The sequence below is a fragment of the Mizuhopecten yessoensis genome, unplaced genomic scaffold, assembly GCF_002113885.1.
Source record: "Mizuhopecten yessoensis strain PY_sf001 unplaced genomic scaffold, ASM211388v2 scaffold11173, whole genome shotgun sequence".
Classification (NCBI taxonomy): Eukaryota; Metazoa; Mollusca; class Bivalvia; order Pectinida; family Pectinidae; genus Mizuhopecten; species Mizuhopecten yessoensis.
This window is the reverse complement of record NW_018408916.1, coordinates 2620891-2640271: the sequence shown is the minus strand read 5'-3', so window position 1 is coordinate 2640271 and position 19381 is coordinate 2620891. Positions and strand designations below refer to the sequence as shown.

General features: G+C 35.4%; 2 protein-coding genes across 4 annotated transcripts in view; one reads left to right on the top strand and one right to left on the bottom strand.

Moving 5' to 3' along the window:
* Positions 1-19381, bottom strand: part of LOC110467410 (serine/threonine-protein kinase N2-like) — a 60132-nt gene that overhangs the window by 26554 nt on the left and 14197 nt on the right. Inside the window, exons 1-2 of one of the 2 annotated variants that reach the window (XM_021524562.1) lie at positions 15302-15568; positions 13104-13410 (exon numbers count right to left, since the gene is read on the bottom strand). In XM_021524562.1, coding sequence (XP_021380237.1) covers positions 13104-13410; positions 15302-15337 — 343 coding nt within the window. In that variant the 5' untranslated portion in view covers positions 15338-15568. Of the gene's footprint in view, positions 1-13103; positions 13411-15301; positions 15569-19381 lie in introns of those variants that run through there. The other variant, XM_021524563.1, reaches the window with a different exon arrangement.
* Positions 15644-19381, top strand: part of LOC110467412 (embryonic stem cell-specific 5-hydroxymethylcytosine-binding protein-like) — a 29493-nt gene continuing 25755 nt past the window's right edge. The window contains exons 1-2 of one of the 2 annotated variants that reach the window (XM_021524564.1): positions 15644-15944; positions 18192-18329. In XM_021524564.1, coding sequence (XP_021380239.1) covers positions 15925-15944; positions 18192-18329 — 158 coding nt within the window. In that variant the 5' untranslated portion in view covers positions 15644-15924. Of the gene's footprint in view, positions 15945-17638; positions 17811-18191; positions 18330-19381 lie in introns of those variants that run through there. The other variant, XM_021524565.1, reaches the window with a different exon arrangement.

The following is a 19381-nucleotide window of genomic DNA, read 5'->3' as shown; positions in this document are numbered from 1 at the left end:
AGAAAAAGAGGGGGGGGGGGGGGGGGGGGGATCTGACTGTTATGTAATACCTGATACACATACTAATGTAAGGCTGGGACGAATCAGGATTTTTTTTCGAATCGGTTCGATTTCGATTTTGATCCCTTCGAATCGATTTTTTCGAATCGATTCAGTTGATACACACTTTCTCATAAAAACATAAGAATCAAGTATAAAACCTTTATTTAAGGTATATCTTACAAAACAAAAGTAACAGTTTATAAAGTAGCCATGGTAACATATTAAAGTTTTTAACAAGTTAAAATGTTTTCACTGCTAGGGGTAGATCGTATTGATATTGATTGCTGCGAGTCATTAATTGAAATGCCATGCTTTCTTTTTAAAAGATTTAACATCGAAGATGTAGACACTGTTTGGTAATCCCCATGGGTATGTAAAATCATCACAAAATTGTTAACTAATTGTAGCAATGTCATTTTTACAGGTTTTATATATTTCATAATATTTCCAGTTTGTCATAGAATAAAAACACCAAGAACTAGTTAGTAACAGAATGAAAATTGTGTAAGGAGGCAGTATCCAAATCGGACCAGTACCCAAATCGGACCAGTACCCAAATCGGATCATTTTTGGCAAAAATACTTATACTTCAATAAATGTGCCAAAAAATCAGTTAACGATGTATTCTTAGCCATGCAGGCATGCACCGGTTTATTTCTACAGATGATTCGTTTTTAAGTTGAAATTGCACAAGAAAACGTAATTCAAACTCAAATGTCAGTGTTTTGATTACGTTTTTAAAAATGGCGCATATTACTGAAACAGAGATCATGTAACTTACCCACACTGGGCACAGACAGTCATTATGTAATAATATGAACTGAAAGTTGTCGTCTTTAGCTGACGACTGAAATCCAGCTAGAGTCTGCTGTTTTTTTCCGTCATTCATGATCAATTATGCAGTATAGTGATAATCAGCCCTGAGGATACCGATAGTCCGGCTACGCACTCGGGTATTATCGTAGGACAGTGCGGACTCATTCCCTCCTGTAGTAATTATATTCGCCGCTTGGTGCGCTGCATGCATTGTTTACTACCGGACTTCCGTCATTCGCGGGAAATTCTGACAGTCGCTTTCAATCTTCTGAATATCATCATTTAAAATACAAACATGCTACAACAATGACTTAACATTGTACCAAGTTATTGTGCGTACACTCATGCTTAGTATGAAGAATTGGAACCGAACCGAACCGATTTCCGGAAATCCTTATCGGTGATTCGATTCGAAAGTTCTGATTCGCGAAGCACCGATAATTTCGGTGCACCGCACACCCTTATACTAATGTAAAACTTCCAGTTTGTTTGATAACATCTACCAAACAGACTACAGCCCACCCACATCAACCAGGCACATAGCATTCTACACAACTGTTTCATGTTTACATGTAACTCAACAAATTTATTCAAACACAACTTCTAAATGTCAATTAAGATTGAATATGTGAAGACCGTTGATTCCCCAACTAGTGACCTAATTAAATGGCTCCTACTGGTATTTTACCTGTACTGACGTTATATAGGTAAGAATGTATTCCTTACGATTGTGATTGACATGTTGACTTACATTTGACACATAAGTCCCAACATCTAAATACTAACTTATGTTCAGTAGGTGATGAATACACTTTAAACACTGAAGTGCCGATACTGTCTCCCGTTATAGATTAGAATACCAAATGAATGATCCTGCATATGAATTTCCCCAGCTCAGCAGATTGACCTCCTGAACTTTGCAACACAAAGAGTGTGTGAACATATAGGACAAACAGATTATTTTTGAAAATGATGATTTGTGTCCTTTCGAAATAATATTCATCACCAAGCTCCATCCTGAATGATAAAATCATATGATCTGACATATACAAAGACATTCATACATTGACAAGTATTGTACATGCTACGGAGTATAGACGTTATAGATTTTATAAATCTCGTTATCTCATGCCACGTTCCTACTGACACTTATGGAAGGAACTTGATGTAACGGGTGTACGTAGAAATACACTTCTGTAGCCAAGACATCCAAAGTGTTTTATTTTATCTATTATAAATAACGTAATTAACTGTATCGTGGCATTGACACCCACTGTTTGCCAGAGTGTGCTGCAATGATCATGTAAACACATGAACAATTGATGTTTTGGAACAGAACTTGTATCATTACACTAATTCGCGTTCATAGATGTTTTCTATTTCTACTTTCAGTTACAATTAAATTATCCCTACGCCTGTTATATAAATCATGTGGTTATAACATTTGTCTTGAAAAAAAAAATCGTTTGAAAAACAAATAGTTTAGTCTAAATTATTGGCAAACAACCACTTTTTACTTTTAACTGATAAAGAGTGTTATTATATATATGCATTTACACAGATGCTTTTGCAGCCAGTTTTGTATATCAACATGCTCTCTAACCTGCACTACACTCACCCTTCCCAATAGTTTTACAAGGCAATGTACCTGCACGGACATTTACTTTGTAGCCTGTCTAAATTGACATTTACTTTGTAGCCTGTCTAAACTGACATTTACTTTGTAGCCTGTCTAAACTGACATTTCTTGGTAGCCTGCCTTATCTGACATTTACTTGGTAGCCTGCCTAAGCTGACATTTACTTTGTAGCCTGTCTAAACTGACATTTACTTTGTAGCCTGTCTAAACTGACATTTCTTGGTAGCCTGCCTAAGCTGACATTTCCTTTGTAGCCTGTCTAAACTAACTTTTACTTTGTAGCCTGTCTAAACTGACATTTACTTGGTAGCCTGCCTAAGCTGACATTTCCTTTGTAGCCTGTCTAAACTGACATTTCCTTGGTAGCCTGCCTAAACTGACATTTCCTTTGTAGCCTGTCTAAACTGACATTAACTTTGTAGCCTGTCTAAGCTGACATTTACTATGTAGCCTGTCTAAACTGACATACTTTACTGTGTAGCCTGTCTAAACTGACATTTGCTTTACTGTGTAGCCTGTCTAAGCTGACAAACTTTACTGTATAACCTACTGAATGTGACATAGGTACATTTACTGTATTTTCAGACTCAACGGACATTCACATTTCAAGTGTAGCCCATCCGTTGACTGAAATCAAGCTCAGAAAATAAATGTATCCAAATATTTACATTTCATGCGAATAGAACCTGTTCATTCCCTAAACCTGTCTAATCTGTAACGAAAATAGGTTTCACCTTCTATGGACAAGCATTCTAACACTCTGAGTGATTTGTTATTAAATATTGAGACAGGACATGCATCCTTAACCCCCATCATCAAGAGCTGGGACAGCTGTTTCCCCCCCCCCCCCCATCAGTAAGCGCTGGCTGTCTGGCCTGCTTTCATCTGATCACAGGCCTCCTCCACTACCATTTTGACTGAGACAATGCCCTCTGTACACCACCACAAACTTGTAACAGGATAGGCCTTCAGTTCTTATAACCACCTCTCACCGTGGCTTCACAACTTTATATACTAAAATATATACACCGATGATACAGTAGATTACAGCCACCACATATACATCTCCATGGTATCATACTTGCATCACTCTTGAATTCATTTTATATAAATGCGTAAGCTGAATTCTGTATAATAGGAAACTATTATAAATTCAATTGGATTTTCAACTAGACTCCATTGTATATATATAATTTTTAACTTTAATTTCTTTCCACCAGTAATCATTTTACAGTAGGTCTGACATTGACCTTCGATCTGTTTTGAAACTGATTTTAAAATACATGCATTACCTAAATAATTTAAGCCACTATATTATATATTTTTAATCATTTGGAAGCATTCGCTCAATTATCTTTCTTAATCTGCAACTAAAGTTAGATATTAATCTTTACAAAAACTTCCAATTAAATAATAATTTATTTAACTTTAATGCCTGAATGACTTGCATGCATCCTTTCTATCAATGTTGTTATCACAAGTAAATACAATCCAGGATTCATCATGAAAATCAGGTTACTTTGTACCATCAAAAGTGTTGCTTTCCAACAACTTCGTGGGGGCACTTGTTATCATTTACCTGTGACGTTGTCCTGCACAGGGAAATTGTCTGTAAGTTTTTACACTGGACAGAGGATAAAGTGTTTACATACGGGAGATGCAATATCTTATACAAATTTCATCCTGTTGCCCCCTGGCCTGCAGTGTGTACACTGGGAAGATGATTATCATGTTCAGACACTGATTAGATTACGGAGTACGAATCTGGACAGTGTAGAGCTGTAAAATAGTGTTGCTATTCTTTTCATTATGATTACCTGGTAACCAGACCACGATAAAGATGCCAAGTGTTATTACACTGGCCAAACAGTGTATATCAAAAAACATATATTACAGCTCATCTCTTTTTTTCCCCCGAACTCTATCTCATATTTCCCCTGCTCTTTCTCTCTTCAGTTCTGGATCGGATCTTTCTGCAAATGTTGTCTACATACGTTTGATGTTTTTGATAGACACAAGCTTAGCTTGAACAATATTTACGGAGCATTATGACCTCACCATGGGCAGACACAAAGAAGTGAAAACAAAGCCTGCGCTTTACAATAACTGTTGTTTATAATAAATCAAAAATGACTTTCCATAAATTGGGTTCTGAAGCCAGGCAAGACCATAATGTTCTATCATATATCAGTGTCCAGCTTATGAACTAATTTATAGGGAATGGTTTCGACAACCAGTTCCTGTCTGTGTAATTTGAATGCTATACACCATGCTCAATGTTGTCCATGTATTCCTCCTCCTAATCAGCCGAGAGCTATTCCTGTTGATCAAAGACCATTTTGCCTGTTGCTTGTGTTATCTACATAATTCAATGTTTACCTGTTTCAAATAAACAAGAATATGCAATATGTATACAGTATTAGATGTTCCCAATCTGAATATACCACTATAGCTCATTGTATGAAGCACACAAAACTTGATGCAAAATAAGAATCAGAATATATTAGCAAGTTTTTTCCAGATAAAGTTATTAAATTCCCATCATCTCTTTCCTTAACTTGTAAAAAAATCATTATGGATAAAAATGCTGCTGAAACAATTTCAAATCAACTGATTTAGTTGGGCTAACCAAACTTATGGAGCTAGTGTCTACAATGTATACGTAATCTCTGGGAGATGGCATGGACTGCAATCATATTTATGGTAAAGAAGGAATTATTATGGGTCTGATACAATCTCTGTAAAACTCCTTCTTGTTTGTCGGTGCTGCTGTTTTTCACAATATCCCAACGATGGTGGATACTGCGGCTAAATGTTATTGTACATTATATACTGAATAATGATCATCTGAAGAATCATAAACTTAAGTTTGAAGAAAAGATGTATTTTACATGTAAACTAAACTGATCTTTGTGATATTGACATACATCAATCATTGGTACAGTTATTTTGTTAGGGTGTATTATTGGTACAGTTATTTTGTCAGGGTGATTATATATATTGGTATAGTTATTTTGCTAGGGTGTATTATTGAGAATACAACCCTGCAGGCAGATTTTGAAAAATTCCACTATTGAACTCAAAATGTACTTTCATAGTGAACTATTGAACATTTTAGCTAGCCCCGACATAAAATCTCACAGCGCCTGCAGGCATTGGGCTTGACTTTCACTTTATCAGTGTGCTGTACAGTAAACCTTTTGTCATTATTGTTGATTCATCTTATAAATGGAATCAATGACATCCACATGTCTCAGCATCTGTAACATATGTGATATGTTACCACCAACAATCTAATCCCACATAACTGGGCATCATCCAGAAAATATAAACACAGCCAACAGGGCTGGACCTCTGGCTTTTGCGTGCATGTTTTGTTTGAACCTGTATTTCGTGACGGTAAATAAAGAACTTATAAATTAAGTTCACCCTAACACTATGCCAGACCCTTTGACTGTGGTCCACCACACAGGTAGGTCGGAGTTGAAGTTACACCTTTCCCTCAGTCAGGTGTATCAGCTCACTTCATTTACAATACGGGTCTATCCGTATCACATTACCACTCTGTAACATTTGCGGTAAATATACCCGTACTACAAATCATGTTGACCGAAAATGTAAACATTTTCAAATTAAAATATATTTGTATAAAGCATACCCAGTATATATCAATAGTTACATATGCAGTCCTTGTAGAATTTTCCTTGCAAACATTATTTTCATCATGTAACTTTTTGCAACAAAACTGTATCACTTGTATTATAATACACCGTACAGTAAGTTGTGGAGACAGGGTTCGTGTTGCGGTAACAAGGAAGATAATTATAGCTAACATACCTTATAAATATTTACCACATCACAGGTCACTGGAGAGTTTCAATGAAATGACAAGTCCACCGTACTTGAAACATAAATTATGGGGAACAAAAGCTGTGCTGAAGATCTATAAAGATTTTTACTGCTGGACACGGCCAAGGCTGAAAGTACTGGGTGACTTTCTACAGCCCTACAGACAAATCATCAGGCCTGTGTATAGAATATCAGACCTGATCACAACTTCTTTTCTGATAAACTGAAGTCTATTCAGATTCATGTAAATTTTGTTTAAATTCATAGAAATATGTCAATTTGTGCATTAATTTGGTATATAACAGTGAAAACATATGATTATCAACATCAACCTTAACGAAAAATAATTCAATTTCATTTTTAATGTACATGTAGCACCATTTTCCCGGTTATCGTTTTTTAACCTTATACTTTACAGTGCTATATATATATTTCCCCTACTAGCTTTACGTATACAAATAGTGTGTAAAGGAGTATATATATTCTGACTTTGATTTTCCAGGCTAGGCTCTACAGATACTAGACAGTATATACCAGGAGATTATATACTGAGGATATATATATGCTGAAAACTCTATATAATACCTGCCTTTTAACACTGTACATGAGATACCAGTCTCCCACACAAAAATATTCCTGGAATGCTATGATGTTATAACATTCATTAGTTATTCACCTCAGCCTCGTGTATATATATGCACTGCTTTACAGCATCAAATACGAGATAGAAACCTAGATAAAAATTAACAAAATAAGTCCTAATTAACCTCAGTGATAAAACGTACACATATCTATGTTGACGGGAATTGAACATCTACAGCACAGTACATACATATATACCTCATTGAAGTATTTCTTATGAACACTCTAATTACCATTATATATATATGGTATTTTAAAGATATAATTCAACTATACAGGTCAACAAGCACCATCAACAAAATGCATCTAACGAGATATCAGCAAATAATGACCGACATTTCATCATATACTAATAATAGTATGATTTGTTATTCTTTCTGTAACAGTCCTGATCCTCAATAGTTATCTCTATTTCCACAATCTGTTCGTTGAGAGTTTATATATAGTGCAAGCTAAGAACTATCATAATTCTGTCTGGTCTGTTCTTGAACATCACAATATTACAATCATGTCCACACGTAGGTAAGAGCTCCCAACTTCTTGCGCGAGAAAATCCTACACATTTGAATTGAACATTTCAAATTATTTTCTTCAGGTTGGTAAGTCTTGATTATGAATTTTAACTTCTTTTATTATGAAAAAAATAAAATTAAAAACAAATTGGTTGTGTAAAAAGAACTTTTCATAATTTATTTGAATTGAAGCTGATTACTGAATTATCTAACAACAGTCAGAATAATTACAACTTTTACAGCTAGCCTACTTCAATGTACTGCCAATTTAATATGTTAATAGCTAATAGTTAGATCTACAGTATATAGCAGCAGTCTCACCATACGTATACTATGAAGATAGAAATTTAATGTTTATTGCATTGTCAACCATTACATAATTATCCACAATTAGTGTTCAATTGAATTCCAATTTTGTTAAAGGTTGTTACTAAGAGTACACAGCACAACATTCTGCTGTTAGACTAAGATGTTGGTATACAATGAATGCTTTCACACCTAGATCATATTCTCCATGATCATTTATAATTACCGGGTACATATAATTTAACATGGTTCTATTGATTTAAATACGAAGTATTAGCTACCAGTAATACAGGGAACTTGACATGTCTTTAGTTAGGCTCAATATGTCTGTAGGTAAGAAAAGTACTTAATGAAAAAAATCGATTTTTTGTTTGCATTTATTACTTACCACGTAGTTCAATGTGTCTGCTCAGCCGGATACGTTTTATAGTTTGGTTTTGGTTATGATTCCTTCTACAGAAGTGTATTCAATTGTGATCTTGACTTTTTGTGTCAATTGTGACTGATGAATATCAATTGTGACCTTGACCTTCAAAGCTTTCACTTTCAGTCCCAGATTTTGACCTTTGTGATTATTATAACCCAGGTATATTAACATGTACATGTGATTTTGACTTTTTACCCGTGCACCTTGACTATGAAATTTTGACCTTATTTTTTTTTTTTGAATTTTGAATTTTGAAATTGTGGCCTTGACCTTGAATGTGTTCACTTTGATTACAGTGTACAGAATTGACCTTAAATATGTCCACTATCAGCTGTATGTACTTGTGACTTTTGCCTCATATTGGTCCCACTCTGATTGTTGTGTATTAAATTTTGACCTTTGCCTTTATTGTGTCTACTCTGACTCAGATGTCCTTTGTATCAATAATTGTGACCTTGACATATATAGGCAACTCTACATCAACACCCCCCCCCCCCCCCCCCCCCCATTAAAATGGCAGAGACATACATGTAAATATTAGGTCAGACACTAAAACTAGGTTTGGTTAAGGTACATGTAGTTGAGGAAGGTGAATATGTCTTTGGCCCTTTACCTCATATTCAACAGTTGAGGCAGTCAAAACGTCCGGGAACACCAACTATTTCAGATATTTTTTGTATTTATTTTTTTTGATATTTAAGCTGCTGTCTCTTAAAATAAATCAAAATCAGATCAAATAAGAGCTATTAATGACCTAACACTGATTAGAAGTGTCAATCTGGCAGTATAAATTCCAACCTTTCTGAACATCTGTGTGACTCACTGTTACTGATCAGGAAGGACACGGGTTACTTTCCATCGTGCTGCGTAATAATGTATAAGTCAACCTCTCTCTAGATCTGTGTCTGTTTCAAGTGGGCACTTAAAAGTGGTTTGAACACATTAAGTACCTGTTTCCTTTATACTTACTCCACAATCTATACAGATAATTGGCTCCCCCTTTCTACTGATACCCACACAAATTACACCGATCTTTTGGCTCCCCCCTTCTACTGATACCCACACAAATTACACCGATCTTTGGCTCCCCCTTTCTACTGATACCCCCTCAAATTACACCGATCTTTTGGCTCCCCCTTTCTACTGATACCCTCACAAATTACACTGATCTTTGGCTCCCCCTTTCTACTGATCCCCACCCAAATTTCGCCGATCTTTTGGCTCCCCCCTTCTACTGATACCCACACAAATTACCCCGATCTTTTGGCTCCCCCCTTCTACTGATACCCACACAAATTACACCAATCTTTTGGCTCACCCTTTCTACTGATACCCACACAAATTTCACCGATCTTTGGCTCTCCCTTTCTACTGACACCCACACAAATTACACCAATCTTTTGGCTCACCCTTTCTACTGATACCCACACAAATTACACCGATCTTTGGCTCTCCCTTTCTACTGATACCCACACAAATTACACCGATCTTTTGCTGAGTGTACTGCAGTCTTTGAAATCATTTTCAATGGTTACGGCAAAAATGTGCCGTAACCATTGAATGTTTTTTCATGTGTTACAGCAAAAATGGTTTCCTCCTCGTCTACGGTTTTACTTAACTTTAAACTGCTACTGGTTTACTCAATGATAAGAAATAGACTACATAAAACATTCAACACAGTCCCATCTATACGTCACACGCACCTTCATTGTAATTAAAGTACTCAATATTAACAGATCCTCATTTAGATACATGTATTGGGAATGTGGAATCTCAATAGGAACAACTTGTGCAGAATCGGTTCAGGTATGGACTCCCACTGTAACAGGTCAGGTAGACTCTCTGGAATGGGTTAACCCTTTCACCCCTATGCAATTTAAGTAGATCTAGACTCTACCTTGCAATGATCTGGATGAGTCCATTATGGTCTACAGTGGTGAAAGGGTTAATATGGTGAAATAAAGACCCCGAGACCAGCTACTGGAGATCGTGGCATGACCTGACCGAAGCCAAAAGACTTTTATTATAGGTGAGGTTAGGACAAGGAATCTAGAATGTCTCAGAGTTTCACCATATTAACTCATATAAAGTATTACATCAACAAGATTCAAAACTCAATTCCTTAAAGACAAAAAATAATCGCCCACAAATCTTGATACAGCTGTTGTAAAGGATGACTGTTTGACAGTAACCTCTGATGTGATTATGTAGTGTAGACGCGCACTAAAAAACGGGTTGTAAAAAAATCTATAACGACACTTAGTAACCAAAGAGTAGCGAAATTCAACTTAAAACACCATCAGCATCTCAGTACATTTATACTATAATTTGGGTCTGATCACCTCTGTACACTGGTAACCTAGCTATAGCCTGCTGGAGTCTCAATCAATACCCTAATGCCTGCTTCCTCATCAGTTTATTTCCTCACTTCCCTATCTCCCCACACATATCTTCCTCCGGGGAAATAGCATTAAAAGATTCCCAGGTTTAATATGACGCTGCTGATGTGATAATGGAATGGGAGTAAACTCAATTTCTGTCCCCATCTTCCTAGATCTAGATAGTAACAACATCCCTACATTAGCTCCCATCCCCTCTTAACGTATATAGATCTACATGTACCTATATTTACTGTACAATGTACAACAAGTCAACAACGGGGAACAACCTATATTTTAAATCAGGATAGAGGTTTTGTGAATTTTTACAATATATTTTTACTATACAATTTACATGAATGTCTGTGTACAAATATTTACAAATAGAAAATCATACAAATGTCAGTTGTTAATTATGAAACCAGCATTGATGGAAGGAAACTTCTCAGGATCTGTAAGATTTTGAACTATGGTTATTGTCTGGTTAAAAAAAGCGTGCATTCATATCACCCTATAATCTCATTTTAACTTCCTTAAAGCTGCTTACACTACATTTATAAAAAATAATGTGCGGCAATAAATAGGTCAGACTTATCCCTCCTAAGTCCAAGCAAAGAGCAATGTTACTATCAAATAATAACATACATTATACACACACCATTGCTACTGTTGTAATGTAATTACCAGTACACAGAAACAAGCAAATCATTCAGTTTTCACACATAAGAGAAAGCAACTTTAATCATAATTTAATCCTAAAATAGGTTGGTGTCTAAAATAGGTTGGATAACTTATTGGTGCAGTGTAAATACCAAGTACTAGATGTTTTTATTTCCTGAATAACATTTCACAGATCTATAAGCATGAATAAACCATAGCGTTTATTTATGATACCCCAATATCCGATTCTGTATTTATGGCCAATAACATACAGTATTTATATGCTCAGCTTATCTTCAGTCTATATATATATATAACTACCATAGGAAGGTGGAATCCATCTTTAATCACTGTACCAGCATCATCACCAACATCAGTGGTCAGTACTACCAATGGTCAGTACTACCACATGCACATGTATAGATATGTTTTGGCATTGGGTATATTTTAGCAAATTACCAATTACCAACCTGTGGTGGTGTTGAACTAGTTTTGTATCAAAAATAAGCAAAAAATCTATTGACACTTTGCACCTGCCTACCAGAATTTAATATGAAGATTCAGTTAAGACTTTCTAAAATCATAAAAGATAAATTAAAACCCGAATATATTTTTTGAATAACTGAAGTACAATAGTCAAACTCAAGACATTTTGAGAGTAAGATATCAGGGTGACCCTTCCTTCAGGTCCAACAAAGCCTATATACCATCAAAATAGCAGAATTCTTGATGTTTTGGTACCTGGCAGTGGTAGTTTCTTTAGCTATAACTAGAAATAGGATGTTCTGGTACTTTTTGTAAGGGTGAAATATGCGGTAAAATCTTACAAGATAAATGAACGAAACATATAACACAAAATGCGATCAGAGTGCCATGTTGAAACAATAGTACCTGATCAGTGCCAGAAACACCGTACAGGAATGTCTAGACAAGAGACATCTGAAACAAGTGCTGAAATATCTCAGTACGCACTGAAACAACTGAGTAACGACACACTGGTTCCACTTGTTGTCACACACTAAAACACAATGTATGTGACGACAAACATCCATACATATCTAACCTTATGTTTGGTTAGTTCATAGGACATTCATGATCATGCCACCTTTATTCATCTGAGCATTTTAGCTTCCACGTGCCACCGTTTAAAACTGATGCTAGCATGCGCAGTTATTATATTTTACCGATTGATAGTCTTGGTTTGTATAAACTAGCTACAGAAATGTGCTACACAGTACAGTTAGTGCTTGTTGCATTCTGTTAATGCATACTGACCCATAATATGAATTAATCCGTAAAATGTAAACTGAGGACAGTTCAAGATGGCAGTGCACTTTTTGTAATGTGCTCCCTGACTAGGATGCTTGTTTCATTCTCAATCATCAGGATGTTTATGTATGCTATTATAGATTAGCAATAAAACAGAGCAATAATATAAATGAAGTACATTACTATCATTTCAGTCAGAGTTTCTGGTGGCCCAAGTTTTCCACTCGAGCATGATTGAGTAGACATCCCTTTTCCATATCATAAAAGACTACAAAAACCTCTGTAATACAAGAATGCCCCCTTGGCTCTCTGGTTAACCTATACATAGTAATAATGACCTTGGCATTGACCTCGGAATTTTAAAATCTAAGGCATTCTCATTCTTGACCTTTGTAGAAAATCTGTTAAGAAATGAAGTTGTTAGATCTAGAGTTATGATAATTAATTGTGATGAAATGGGACAGGATTGGACGAGATAGTCATGGGTGACACTATATGTCCGCCCAATAAAATGGTGGGTACAAAAACTATTTAATATATTGAGAGTTAGAAACATATTTTACCCATTGTGTTGTCGCGAGGTCGAATGCTGCCAGGATTGCAGATAAGTAAGTATAAGTCCAACTCCTGAAGCTCCTGTTGCAGTTCCTTCATCTTATTGTTGGACTTCTTGACAATGATTTGGACGTCGGACAGACTTTTTTTGTCACTTGTTGCCTCCCGTAATTTCTCTGCCCCTTCTTTTATTTTCATTTCTTTACGAATTTCCTTCTTCAGCTGTTCACGAAGATCTTCCAGTCGCAGTTGAATCTCAGCTTCTGGAAGATTGGGCTCGAAACCATACCTCTGCCCTATACCAATGGCACCTCCCTGTGAAAACATAAACAGTAAAATTATAGTAAGTCTATTTCTGTAAATAAATAATATTATAAGAATAATGTAATTCAACATTTCAATATGGCAATATATTTAGAATTTATAGATAAAGTTTATACATTTCCCTGAGTGGGTTTAAAGTATGTATGTTTAACATCATTTTCACTGAATAAGAAATAGAATCTTTGTTAATCTTAAAACTGTAAGGTAAATATAAGATAAAAGGAAAATGAATTTTGCTCTTTACAAGGAAATAAAAACATACACATAACACATTGTAATATAAACTATGAAAGCTTAAGGGACCAAGTCTTTGATTAAAAAATTTATTATACTTTTCTTTATCTTATGCACTTTCATCAACATAGCATCATGCAATTGTGTTTATAGTGCTCATGCAGTTATAAAGATAAGACAACATCCAGAACAGCCAAGACTTCAGTGAACAAGATGGGTAGATATATGACACAATTCTACAACACTATATACATGACCTTAGCAACCTAGACACCATGACTGAACTAACCACCTGGTGAAACTTGAAAAATACTTTAAAAGAGTTTGTCTCAATGTGACCAAAACCTTGTGAAACAAACAAGGTTGAGGAGATCTGAAACATACTTCAGTCCAAAATCAAGTCTTAGATATAATGCCTCCAACATGGACCGTTTCAAATCCTGTCTAAAACCAATCACCTCTCAGGCGAAATTGGAATCAAAAGTTCTGTTTTTCACAACTGGACATAAAAGCTGAAGAAGCGTCGCAAGAAGCAGTACCTACTAATATATACTGACCATATATATATATAGGTACTTTTCGTGAATGAATTAACATACTGCTTGTATTTCTCAAGTTTTTGCATGCTTGCAATTGCTGCGCACTACAATTGATAGTCCGAATTATTCTGACGTTTTATCGACTTTTTTCATATCGGTCTGTCGTCGATTAACGTCAGAACTCCGGCCCCCTATATAATATGCGGGAAATATGCGACCCGCGCCGGGAGCGCACTTCAAACTGATATTATATAAACAAATCTATCCATGTGCGACATATGTGTGAAAGTGATGATTTGTTTCTAAAATATCAGTTTGAAGTGCGCTCCGGGTGCGGGTCGCATATTATTGAGGGCCGGAGTTCTGACATTAATCGAATACAGACAGATATGAAAAAAGTCGATAAAACGTCAGAATAATTCGGACTATACAATTGAAAGGTTTAATTATAATGCTTATGAACTTTGTTGTCCGTTTAGAACTTATTTTTTTGGTTATCATTAATATTTACACTTCAACAAACTCATTATCGTGACTGTCACCAAGAATTAATTACTTAATTTGCTTACGATCATCCCATGCATATATATATATACCAATATTAATGTATGTATTCCTACCTACACAAAAGTTAATGGAACATACCATGCACAAATCATTTTAATTTCCAGTCAGTTGCACTTTAAAATAATATTACAATCATATTGCAATTACAGTTAGCCTCAGGTACAGTATACTTCAACCAGATTTATAACAAACATATGAGAAGTGCATAATGTTTCTAATCTTAAAGAAATAAAAAGCAAAATACTGATCTGTTTTTCAATGTTTAACATCAACACATGTAACTGAATATGTACATTTCTTGATAAATACATATCTTTCAAATTAAAAGTGTAATATACGGGGGGGGGGGGTGTCACAAAAAGCATTTTAGGTGTTGTCCAAAAACTATGATTTCACCTCAATACCATGTCGACAAAAAAATCCTAACAAGCAAAAACCAAGCTAAATACAGACATTCAATTAAAAATGTATATCTATAGCAACTACTTATGCTGAAATTACTTATGCCGGTAGTGTGTCGTTTAAGATATATTTCATTTTACCTGCTGGTAGTAGGAGGTGCCTGGTTCGGCCGCCATGTTTGTCAATCTCCCAACACGGAAATACTAAATAAGCCTGCTAATATTCACTTCTCGGCTCCCTCATACATTTTTGGGAAGTACATACCAAATATCTTTGAATATCTCATATAATTATCGACACAAAAGCGAAAGAAATTTAACTTTTCACACTGTTTACGTTCCAGAGTGTGGAGACATTCTCTTTGACACCATTACGGCAAACTGACATGTAGGGTCACGTGATGAGGTCAATTCATTCATTAATCCAATCAAAACACTTCTTTCAGGCATGTTCGGCTACCTACGATCTAACCAAAACGTTGACATGTGACAAGAAAACACAATTGATTCTTGTCGTGGATTTTCTAGTTATTTTTATTAATACTTTAACTTGCTATGAATAACCCTTACCGCTGTGGTATATGCATTATCACAAGCGTATGTTTACTGAAAGGATACACACTACAAATATAGGTCAAGCAGACATATACTGCAGTAAACGGCGGGAAAAACACATGTGATTGTACACACGTGTGTTCAACTGGACAATAACAAACGATTTGGCCCGTGTCAACAGTCTCCATAGATTTGTATTTTCAGGCACGATGTGTGGGCGGACTGCCTGGTTTGTTCTATTTGTTTTTTCCCTTTAGATACGCATATGTATGGTTTTGGGGCGGGGTCGATTGTATCTAAAAAGGCCATGACTCGGCCGGGTACTGGCGTTTATTGGTGATGAGTCGACCACTGTTATATATTAGCACGGACTTAGATTCCGTGATATTAGTCATAACTTCCTGACTGAGAATAACGAGTTTAGTTACGTTATATGACTAATATATCGACTCGTATGTTACCTAAATTTGACAACAATGATAAAAATACCAGAAGTATGATGACAGTAAACATGAAAGCGTGATCATTTAAACCGGGACCGGTAAAATAAGTTGGATAGGGCCCAAAACTCAGGCCAACCTATAACCGGATAAAAGGCCTAAACAATCTTACTATGGATGTCTACTGGTCTAATTATTTTGGTTAAGTCTCATGACGATAGGAAACCGAAATGTAAAAACCTTGACAATATATATAAATATTACATGTATGGAAGCAGAAACTATAATATTTATATATGTGTAACGTTATAAAATCCCAAAAATATAGGTTTGGCATGAAAATAAAATCATTGGTCTAATCTAAATTCCGTGGTTATGGGATTATATCCAAATTTGTGAAGCTCATTGATCATATTTGAGAAGAGCTCAGGTGTTTGATTAAATCATAATCAATCGTAACTCATTCACTTTCACTCAGGATGTCTTCTTTAAATTATTAATAACTGCTGTACTAGCTGCTACAAAATATAGTTTGACAGAGTGAATAATTTACCTAATCTATATAATGACAGAGTACTACAAAATATAGTTTGACAGAGAGAATAATTTACCTAATCTATATATACTGACAGTACTACAAAATATAGTTTGATAGAGAGAATAATTTACCAAATCTATATACTGACAGTTAGTGATGGGCTGATGATCGATCGGTTTGACCTTTCCGATTATCAATTACCGATTCTGTTATCGATATTATCGGTTCTTCATTAAAATCAAAGTGTTTATGTTTTCAATGTAAAAAATATATTGAAAGACATTTATTCTTATGACTTTTACTTAATTATGAGTGATAAAATTGCATTAAAATTGCTTGAAAGTCCTTTCATTTTAAAAGAACAAAACCTAATGTATAGTTAACAACTCTGTCTATTGATGTTATGGTAGTATATAGTGTTCTCACCTCATTTGGGTATTCAGTCCCATAAAACAATGAACTGATTATGCAATCGATCATCGATCGGGTTACTATAATTTCGATTACAAACAGATTATCGATTATGATTTTAAACCGATTGCCCATCACTACTGACAGTACTACAAAACAATTTTGCCAAAAAAGTACGATTTAAATAAGGAAATATATAATCGTAAATCTTAGCTTCTCAAATCTAGAAAAGTTGGCCAGAGTTTAAATGTAGTAATTAAGCTGTGGTGTCCTATAACCAATCGGTACATGTATACTAGCCTAGATAGTGGGGAAAATATACATAATGATATTGTAGTCAGTTAGTTTGGGAACTGTGTAGCGATTTTTAAATCTAATTCTGTGATTATACCATGCCATTCAAATCTATGTGAAATAATACTACAATTACCAAGGTGCTGTTAGCTGGGGTAGCTGATCAGTTAATATTATTATCATAACCTGAGATCTATCGCAGGTAAATCTTTACCTGTGTGTCTATGTCCTTCCCCTCCTGCAGTTGACCATACTGTATCCCTCAGTGTAGTGGTCCAGTTGCATTGGTTTGTGTCTCATTACTGACTCTGGCATCAGTACACAGATTAGTTCTAATCCATGTAGACAGAAGACCTGTGTGTACTCCACCGAGTCTCTCGGGTGTAATTAGATAGTGAAGTCCAATCTACAGGTGATTAAACAATTCCCTAGCAGACATCATTTACTATATTTCTGTTATGATCAGAGTTAAGTGATTGGAACACCACCAATTATATGGAATAAGAAATCAGAATTGTTTGAGTATTTTCCTGTCTGTAAAACAGTATTTGGGTGCTCTCCCAGTAAGAGTTAGAGTCTTTTTAATTAAGAAAAATATGGTATAGTCTGGTAAATGCTTATGTTACATTGTATGACCCAAATGACAGTGAATATACCCATATTTAAGATGCTTAAATTTTCAACAGTCCATTACAATGTTGTATTATCATATATATCAATAACGCATTTGTGGCATATAATGTATGGCAATAATCAGAATTTTTCAATAAGCACTTATTTGTCATTTTCACAGCACTTTAGCTCCTGATGACGTGTGCCAAGCCTGCAACTTCCAAGACAAGAAAGGTACAACACAGAAACCATTATGGAGGGACCCTCCTGGTGGCCAGCAGTATTATCCCTCTTTTAATGTCTCCCCAGGATCGCATACGTAAGTCAATATTAAATCTGGTTCCTTATACTACCTCTAGCGGTAAATTTTTATTTCAATAATTTTTTGATAATTATAAAACATTATTTTGCATTCACCATGAGACATTTATGCTCAGGGCTTTTTATAGGGGCCGCGGTGGCCAAGTGGTTAAGGCGTCTGACATTCTGCTACCACAAGCCCTCCACCACTGGGTTGCGGGTTCGAGGCCTACTTGGGGCAGTCGCCAGGTACTGGCCATAGGTTAGATAGTTAGGGTTAGGGTTAGGGTCAGGAACTCAGGCTTTCCTCCCCACTAAAACCTGGCATGTCCTTAAATGACCACAGCTGTTAATATGACATAAAACACAAACAAACCAAACTCCGGGCATTTATACAATATTTTGTGAGGCACAACTCGCTTAATACCGATATGTAGATATTTTATATAAAACTAGAAAGCAAAAGGCTATAAAAGTAGTTTGATTTTCACGATACATTGTACTATTTTTGTGGTACCGTCCTTACAAGAAATAATGTCTTTTTCTTCATCTGAGACAGGTTTTCGTTTTATAGAGAATGTATTATCATTTTGTGGTTATCAAATACAATGTATAAGTATAAATACACCCAACAAAAGGGCCTCGTCATGTAATTCAAGTGGATGACATCATTGAAACAAAATAAAATGTTCAAATAATTAAACTACAATATACCTGTACCTGTAGTCTATCTGTAAACTTGTTTCTAAATAAAATGTAGTATTTTGTCTGAAATTGTGAGGACAACGAGATGTCTTAACTTCGTACTGCAAACCCAACGGTTCACTGAGAAAGGATCAAAGATTGAAGCTGATGTCAATATGTTAAATTCATATTTCTGTTGAATCTAAGACAGTTAGATTATTTCCAGAGTCAGACAGCACTTGCATTAATCAAGTGAATAGTCTTGTCAGTTTAAACTGTTATATTTGTCATTTCTAAAATGAATTCGGATTCCAATTTCCTGCTTTGTTTGCCTGCTTAAAATGCATGAAAACTTTTCACGAAAATAACAGGAAAATGTATGCACAG